Source organism: Amphimedon queenslandica, unplaced genomic scaffold (assembly GCF_000090795.2).
Source record: "Amphimedon queenslandica unplaced genomic scaffold, v1.1 AMPQUscaffold_13410, whole genome shotgun sequence".
NCBI lineage: Eukaryota > Metazoa > Porifera > Demospongiae > Haplosclerida > Niphatidae > Amphimedon > Amphimedon queenslandica.
In genome coordinates this window covers 163,225-171,917 of record NW_003546354.1, presented here as the reverse complement: position 1 = coordinate 171,917, position 8,693 = coordinate 163,225, and the positions used below count along the sequence as shown (strand labels likewise).

Genomic DNA, 8,693 nt, shown 5'->3' with positions numbered 1-8,693 from the left:
TCGAGACCGTCCCGAGTGTAATAATTTCCGTAATCTACGAATCAACAGTGCTTTGATTGGTTTGTGGTGGTGCGTGGGCGGATCAAATGAAATTTCAAAAGTCGCGCAGGTGGCCAGCGTAAGATGATCAGATCTCATTTATCACTATTATTATTGTTACATGTCTAGTGTATGTAGCTGAGGCTGTTATTTGTCTCTATCAAAGCTTGTGGTTAATAGGAAAGCCCATACATATTATACTGTGCAGTACTATATATTCCCACACAGTGCTACATTTTCCTACCATGCGGTTATTGGAAGTTGTAGCACTGGCGGTTATTGGAAGTTGTAGCACTGGTGGCGCCTTTGACCCGCCCACGCACCATACTACAAATACATATATACTATGATCATTACTTACAATGTATCATAATCAATCTGTTTCTGATGCTTCCATATATTATCATCTGAAACTTTTTGAAGTATTTGCTCCTCAATTGAAATACAAATCCATAGACTTGCTTCATCGACGACAATGCCACTGATTAAAATGTGTACAGCTTCTGTATTCAATTTCTTTGACAACTTCAATTTTATTTCATGTAATACCGAGCCAGAATAAAGATCTCGCATTGGTGGTTGAATAAGAATGAAAAAAATAGAGTAACCAGATGCCAGAACAGCAGGAATAGATTGTGAAGGAATTTGAAATACTTTAAAATCTTTCATAGTGCTCTTATATTGCTCAACATACATAGCAAAAACCTTATTATTTCCAAGGTCATTATCGAGCTCTTCTAGAAGGTCATAATTAACCCAGTTGCAGCGCTTCAGGATGAAAACGTGAATATCAGTTTCACTTGTCACTTTCAGCCAATCGATTATGCGCTCTTGTGCGATATCTTCAATAACTTTAATGTACGACTGTGCAAAGTTTAGTCTCAGTTGTGTTATAGATGGTTCGTCCCCTTCATTTTTACTGCTTGAAGTGACTGATATCTGAACCTGATGCTCTGATTTGATATAACTAATGACAAATCTGGTAATATCAATTGGTATCATCTCAGACGCAAGAAACGCTTTAACTAATGTACGACAATTGGCATGCAGTGCTTCCTTGTCCCTCCAGTCCCACAGAATTTTAAGAGCTTTATAAGACACTGACTCACTAGATTCAGGAACAGAGCAACTGAGGCAGTCAGCAAGAGGTTGTATGTGATCAGCAGAAATACGAAATGAGAGGATAATGAGTAAAGCATCAGTGATTTCATCTTTTAGATACTGTGCAGCTAACTGAAGCTGCTGCACAATAATTTCAGTTGCTGAAACAAAATAGAAATAAAAAATGAAAGACACAATAAGTTTCTTACCATTCCAAAGTTTCAAAACATTGTCAAAACTTTCAATTGTTTCTGAGGCAGGAAGAAAAGTGCAATCCAGTGGAAATGTCATAGTTTCTAATTGCAGCAAATGTGAATGAGATTCCTTTGAAATAATTTTGAGGGAAAGACAGAAATCGAGTAACTGACGCCGATCAAAATGTGACGGCAAAGATGATAAAGCCTCACTGAAAACGTGAGTGCTGAGAAATAACTCTGACTTTGAATGGCCTTCCGGGGATGAGAAGAAGAATGGCACCTAAATTATAGTAAGTGAATTACAAATGAACAAATGAAACCATAAAAATTAAACCTCAGGAATTTTTACAACTTCCTTACCACCCAAAACCATGGGCCACAACTACTTTTTGATGAGGATTTACAATCTGGCACCAGTTTAGGCCAGCATACCATATCAATTTAATTCAGTCAAAAGCATTATTAGACAATTGTGGATCTTTTGACACATGATTAGAGTTAAATCATGCAGTGTCAACGCAACATCAGGTCTGGTATAATAATAATTATAAATCCACCTTTACTGTGAACAGCTACAGGCCGCAAACACAATCTGTTCAAGCCTTGCATGCATGAATGGTCACAAAGTGTAGTTTTATGAGGGTGGGATTTTGCCAAGATATGACTTACACATTTTCTCAGGCCCAATAAGGAAGAAATATCTTCTTCTGTGTTCTTAGGCACTGCATTGTCACAGGTTTGATCTAAACCAGGACTGGACCACTACATGTTAATTTAAAATTAGAATTGTTAGATATATGTACAATACATTTACTTACGGCGAGAGGCAAGTTTTGCGTCAAATCTTCCACTGCATTACCACCAGGACTTTCATTGTCAAGATTAGAAGTCATGCCTCGAGTTCCACTGTCTATTGTTCTACCTTGAGTTCTACTCATCTCTGCAATCAGTGAAGTGGTTGTCAAAACCAAAATGACTATGACAAAAATTTATGAGCCACGCCCAACAATGGAATCTATAATTTAAAATTGAAAATACAGCTAAAAATATTATAATAATGCAAAAATAAGACGGAATTTACTAGCAACTACAGTTTTTCAAAACTAATATGCTATACTAGTGTTTTTAAGTTTCTCAGCAATATCATCACACCCATTCTCTTTTAATTTATCCATCAGAGCATGCCTAGTAGGCTTGTCTGTTTGTTTTTCCCACAATAGCAGCATCAACATCATTGCTTTCTTCCTGCCATCCTCATTTCCTGGACTACTCAATTCAGGGAATTTACTTTCATCAATGTTCAATGCTTTTTTAAAGGCCTCAAATTCATATTTGCCTGTAATAATGCCAGAAATGTCTTGAAAGCTCAGTAGATCATCTAAAAAATAATCATAATATCAATGTACTGTAACTGAATTAATACTTGCTTTCATTTGTTCTTGCTTCACCACCTTTGCTTAACAAGTCACACTACATGAAATAAAATACACAACAATAAAAACACAACTAATGAGTAATGACACATAGATAATTATTTTATTGTAAATAAACTTGCTCCTTAGTATGTGCTATCATTATACCTGTTTTACTGCTTTGCTCCAACATAATCTGAAATTATTTCCAGCTGAGCAAGCATCACAGAGCTGAGGCTCACGATCATAATAGAGAAAATGACATCCACCTTTAGGAGATGCACACGGAACAGCAAAACTGTATTTGAGGTCACGTATCGTATTAATTTTTCTGTCAAGACATCTGCAAGAACCAGCAATAACTTTTTTGCATGCTTCAACTGTTGCTGGAGATGTGAGTATGTCGTTAGAGTTGTTCATTATTCTTAATCTTGTCTTGCTTCCTTTGTATATCATCTCTATTTCAATGGGAGGGCCACTCTCAGATTGGAATAGAAACCGTGAGATGTTGCTGTAGTCTGTGGCAATAAGAACAGCATCTTTGTTGTTATCCATGATGGCGTAGCTAATGCAAGCTTGTACATTGGCTGGGAAGTTGACACTCTCTATCTCAATGAAAGCATAATCATTCTCTTCTTCTGATGGTGTATATTCTGCACGAGTTCTTGCTAACGGTAAATAATAGTGTACCTCATCAGGTTGCTGCTGATCATCAATGAAGATAGACTTCCCACTTTTAATTTTAGAGGCCATTGCAATTGTTGTAAGAACTGTCATAAAATCATCAGCACTCTCTGGATGCTTGCAAAAAATTTTTTTGACAGAAGATTCTGATATGATCCCATACTTCAACAGATTGGGAGCATACGGTTCTTTTTCCTGAGGATAATAAAGCTTATCCAGGTACTGAGTGAACTCCCAAATATTGACAATGACAATATCTTCAACTTTTTCATACTGAGGCATGTAGAGGATGCTTCCGAAATCTGTGAATGTTTTTAAAAAATCATCAACTTCTTTCTTTGTCATCTCCAGCTCTATTGCTTTTTGTATAATGAAACTCTTACGCAAAATCATAACTTTTGCTCCTTTACTGTCAAGTGATACCACTAGACTCCTCAGCACTATCCATCTGAGGGGAAGGAGTAGGGTACGCTGCTTGTACTTGTATTTGATGAGGTCTTCCATCTTCTCTCCAAATTTTTCTATGGATCGTTCATCATTGACATCAACCTCTAACCAGTTCTTTAGAAACTGGTCTACATTCCGTGATTCTGCTTGCTTGATGATTTTGTTTTTGGCTTGATCCACTATCTTGGGATCTTTAAGCGATTCTGCTTGATCTGCTATCTTGGGATCTTCAAGCGATTCTGCTTGATCCACTATCTTGGGATCTTTAAGCGATTCTGCTTGATCCGCTATCTTGGGATCTTCAAGCGATTCTGCTTGATCCACTATCTTGGGATCTTTAAGCGATTCTGCTTGATCCGCTATCTTGGGATCTTCAAGCAATTCTGCTTGATCCACTATCTTGGGATCTTCAAGCGATTCTGCTTGATCCGCTATCTTGGGATCTTCAAGCAATTCTGCTTGATCCACTATCTTGGGATCTTCAAGCGATTCTGCTTGATCCACTCTCTTCGGATCTTCAAGCGGTTCATTTCTTGTTGCAACCATAACAGTGGCATTCTGTACTTCTTCCTGATTGCGCTGTTGCTGAGTGTAACCAACTGTAGCAAAATGGAGGAGATACGTGAGTCGTGACCTTTTTTTCATAATTAAAACATCATCATTTCTCCCTCCATAGCGATCAGAAGGTAGGTCAGCATACTCATCAAGATTAGGTCCATCTCTATTCATCGAAAAGAAAGCAAGACAAATGTGTCGATGGCAATGCAGCAACATCACAGCTAAAAATGGGTAGAGAGCCTTATTGACACCAACATCAATTGCATTAATAAAAGAGACACCATCATGAATGAGGGTCACCTTGCCAGGATCATCTTTAATGCCCTCTAGTAACTCTTTAGTCTTGCTCTGCAACCATCGAATGTGCTTATCCATGACAGATTTTGGTGGCTGGCTGGTTATTTCAAACTTGATACCTCCTACACATGGGTTTCGGCGAATGAGACCACAAAGAATCGAAAATATTGCTCCATATCGATTGGTGGCAAAGGACCAGGCAAATGTATGGTGTGTACTGCCGAGAGCACATAAATCATATATCGACAGACACTTCTCATCTCTCTTTCTGTTTAAATAATGATTGATTTCTAATTCTGCCTCATCCTTTAATTCTATCTTTTGTTTGAGAACTGATTCCAAAACTGTTGTCTTTCCACAGTTAGGTAAACCCATGACTGCTACAAGGCTTGTCGTCACTGGAACCTTTTCATTGAGGATGAGTCTCCAAAATATTTCATGGGATATCTTCTCCTCTAATAATAAAATATGCATAGCATTAATTGACTAATAGATAAGAGTAATATTTGGCAAATTTTTTTGTGCAAAGTGATAGGTGTGGTAAACTCATGGCAAAAATAACAACAATAATGCATCAGAAAAAATAGGTGATAGGTAGAAAGTGATAGGTACATTTTATAATGGCAATTTTGTGCAATGTGTCATTGAGCATGCTCAGATTGAAACAAAACAGCTATTTTATGGCAATATCTTCGCAGAGCTACTAATTACCATTATTAATTCTTTGCCAACAACTCATCTTTTTTGGCTCTAAGATTAAGTTGTTTGTGTGATGCAAAATAGATTGTTTTCATTCCAAATATGAATTTTGGCTAGCACTGCCCAGAAATTATTTCAGGGTTTCCCATAGTGCTCATGCAGGTCAGTGGATTTTAAAGTTGCTCAAAATTTTGACAAATACACAGGGTATTTTTCAAAAATCCATGGAAAATATTTTCAATTTTTATAATTTTGTAATACACATACCGTAGGGCGCCTTTTTTTCAAGGGCTATAAATTTCGTGGATTTTTATTTCGCGGATTTAATTTTCACGAATTTATGCCATCTGCTATCATGTACCATATTAATTTGATTTTCACGAAAGTAATTTTCGCGAATCTTTAAAAAAATCGTGAAATCCGCGAAATTTATAGCCCTCGAAAAAAGGCACCCTATGGTACACGTTCTTGTGCTGCATGGAAATTTTGAGCTGATTCAAAAAATTGGATTTTTTTACAAATTTTAAAAGTTACTCAAAAATTGGGCCAAAGTCCTTGTATACGCTTGCCAGTGGTGGATATACTGTTCACCCTGTCCCCACCCCTTGTTCTATAAAGGCGGAACCTAATAATAACGTAGCAATAACCAGAAACATATGCTATTTAGTCGTCGAAATGTCATGTCCTGCGCCCATATATACAACGGCACCAATCAATTCCCAAATCTCCCTATTATTACCGGCATCACCATAACAAATATCATGACAAATGCATGTGCCATCACAATCACATTATATAATTGGTTGCTCCCCAACATTGGCCCTGGCGCGGATAATTCCAATTCGATTAACATACTAACCCCCAAATATTAAGTACAATGTCCCAATGTCTTTGTGGTTTGTTGATTACAATCATCTAACATACCATGCCATTAACTAGCTCTTAGCTTACCCTCTTAAGACATTAGCGATTTTATGTTAACACTCCCCTGCGTTACATAAAAAGCAACCAACATAGACAGCCCGATAGTACAGGGTCTTTGGCCAAATTTTGTCAAAAATGACTAGGAGAAAATTATGATTAATTTCTTCTGTTACATATACATGTTCTTATGTTATTTAAGGCCTTTTCACACTGGCACAGTTTTCAAAGTGCTTTGATGCGCTTTGTTGATACAGCTGAAATAATGTGCATTGATCGTGTTCACACTAGAGGCCTTTTCACACTGGCACAATTTTCAAAGCGCTTTGATGCACATTGATCAAAGCGCATCACTTCACATCAATCCACCTCTGGAGGTGAAGTGAGACTGATGTGCATCAATTGAAAACCACTCTAGTGTGAACACGATTAATGCACATCAATGTGGATTACTTGTGCCAGTGTGAAAAGGCCTTTAGCAAGTTTGAGTTGATTTTGATCAAAATTGATTTAAAAGTTGCCCCAAAGCCATGTACTTGTGTCGACATCGTGCTAGCTTGACACGCTAGCACGATACTGTCGACACAAGTACGTGGCTACTGAAGCTAGTTTTGTTTAGCCACCTCCCTGCTTATCATGACACTCATGCTGTTCAAGTTACTTCACTTAGCATGCTTTGTGGGAAACCATGATTAAGTTATACAAATTTTGGCACTAATCATAGAAGACCTACTAAGTGGTTTGATAAGAAGCGAGACAGGTATATCCTCAACGACATCATCAAAATCACTTGTTTCCTGGTAAACATACTCCCCGCCGTCGCTTGTTAGAAACCGAGAGCCACCTTCATCAGCAGCAGGACTAACGGCAACTGGTTCAGGTTCAGTTAGATAATCATCCTCTAAGTATGCATGTACATTAATTAACTGATTATAAGTGTAAAACCAACTTACCTCTGTTGTCAGATCGGTTGTCAGCCATTGATTGATTCTTTCCCAAAAGTCAAAACATGAAAACAAAATAATTAAATTAGTGAATATTAATTTAGATTTAGATTTCCACACCCAACACATTAATAACGTAAATTCAGGAAATAAATAAATAAAGCAGCCTAAAATCAATGAATTAAAAGAATTTTTATTGTAAATATGTAAAGCTTTAAAGGCGCACTTCAAGCTCAGTCTTTAATCCCTTGCAGTTCTCCATCCAGTGCATCAGCAACATTAGGAATGCTACCAATCCATCATTCTTCACTTTTATATTATCCCAAATTTCCTTTTTTTGTTTGCAATAATATTCAACAGCTTGAGTTGACTTTTGTCATGCACAATCCTTTCTGACAACTTAACTACAAGATTGGCTAACTTGGAGGCCTTGAAAGAATCTATAAAAATATAAATAACAATATTGTACATGCATGTACTACATAAAACCATTTTCATTGGTATGCATAAGTATTGATCAATTTAAAAGTTGGTTTCTAGGGATCTTGCATCTGCTACTGCTATGAGAAACTGTTGTGTTTTGCTACAAAACATGCTTCTATTAACTCAATCATTATTATTATTATCTCCATAGGTGTTGTTTATTCACAGTATGATCAGTAGTGACCCAGATAACTTTAATGGTTGCTATAAAATATTATTAAAAATTTGAAAATTGCTTTATAAATAAAATCTGTATCTATTTTTTAGTTCACACACATGCATGAGTTTATACTATAATTTAGTATAGTGCTACTTGTGGGGTTGTGTCATTCCTATTTCCTCCAATTTTTCTTCCAGAAGAGAAGTGTTATCACATTTCTCCTCCCAAGCCAACAGGATTATCATGGCAGCTTTCTTTTTGTCACTAAGATCTGGAGGTGCTTCAGTTTGTAGTACTTCAGCAAGTCTAGATGCATCTATATCAGATTTTTCAAGCCATTCTCCAACTTCAATAATTGTGTTAGATCCTATAGGATCACCTATAGGGAAATTAATAAAATTAATGTGCGCAATTATTAGTCAAAAGTGACTAGGAGGGAATTCTCCATTTAATTTTTTTGATGCGTATACATTTAGATGTTCTACTATTGTATAGAATAGAAAGTTAAATACCTTGTAGTAATAGTACAGGGTCCTTGGTCCAATTTTTGAGGAACTTTAAAAATTCATTAAAAATTAATTTTGATCGGAATCAACTTAAACTGTCTACACAAAATTAAAACATGAGTATGCATCAGAAAAAAAATTTAAAAAATGAAAAATTCTCTCCTAGTCAATTTTGGCCATTTTTGATGAAATACCCTGTGCTATAGTACAGTGTCTTTTGCCTGATTTTTAGTACCTTTAAAAAT

The 8,693-nt window shown here is 36.5% G+C and overlaps 3 protein-coding genes across 3 annotated transcripts in view; all 3 read right to left on the bottom strand.

Annotated features, from left to right (window-relative positions):
- LOC109581949 (uncharacterized) overlaps positions 1–2,299 on the bottom strand; it is a 5,428-nt gene extending 3,129 nt beyond the window's left edge. The window contains exons 1-4 of the mRNA XM_019996459.1: positions 2,156–2,299; positions 2,007–2,099; positions 1,350–1,617; positions 401–1,301 (exon numbers count right to left, since the gene is read on the bottom strand). Of these exons, the coding sequence (XP_019852018.1) occupies positions 401–1,301; positions 1,350–1,617; positions 2,007–2,099; positions 2,156–2,275 (1,382 nt within the window). The 5' untranslated portion in view covers positions 2,276–2,299. The remainder of the gene's footprint in view (positions 1–400; positions 1,302–1,349; positions 1,618–2,006; positions 2,100–2,155) is intronic.
- Positions 2,300–2,325: 26 nt separating this feature from the next.
- Positions 2,326–7,461, bottom strand: LOC109581950 (uncharacterized). Its single transcript, XM_019996461.1, has 5 exons — positions 7,309–7,461; positions 7,089–7,256; positions 2,918–5,190; positions 2,765–2,807; positions 2,326–2,715 (listed from the first exon to the last, which is right to left on the bottom strand). The coding sequence occupies exons 1-5, from the start codon at positions 7,334–7,336 to the stop codon at positions 2,441–2,443; spliced, it is 2,787 nt and encodes a 928-aa protein (XP_019852020.1). The 5' UTR covers positions 7,337–7,461; the 3' UTR covers positions 2,326–2,440.
- A 328-nt stretch (positions 7,462–7,789) lies between these two features.
- The window catches only part of LOC109581929 (uncharacterized), a 2,248-nt gene continuing 1,344 nt past the window's right edge, over positions 7,790–8,693 (bottom strand). Inside the window, exon 4 of the mRNA XM_019996434.1 lies at positions 7,790–8,321. Coding sequence (XP_019851993.1) covers positions 8,092–8,321 — 230 coding nt within the window. The 3' untranslated portion in view covers positions 7,790–8,091. The remainder of the gene's footprint in view (positions 8,322–8,693) is intronic.

Excerpts from the sequence above, each read along its gene's own strand:
- LOC109581950 (XM_019996461.1), bottom strand. The coding sequence starts at position 7,336 with ATGGCTGACAACCGATCTGACAACAGAG. Across the intron at positions 7,257-7,308 it reads CAACCGATCTGACAACAGAG|AGGATGATTATCTAACTGAA; the intron begins GTAAGTTGGTTT and ends ATGCATACTTAG. Across the intron at positions 5,191-7,088 it reads GCTTCTTATCAAACCACTTA|AGGAGAAGATATCCCATGAA; the intron begins GTAGGTCTTCTA and ends TTTTATTATTAG.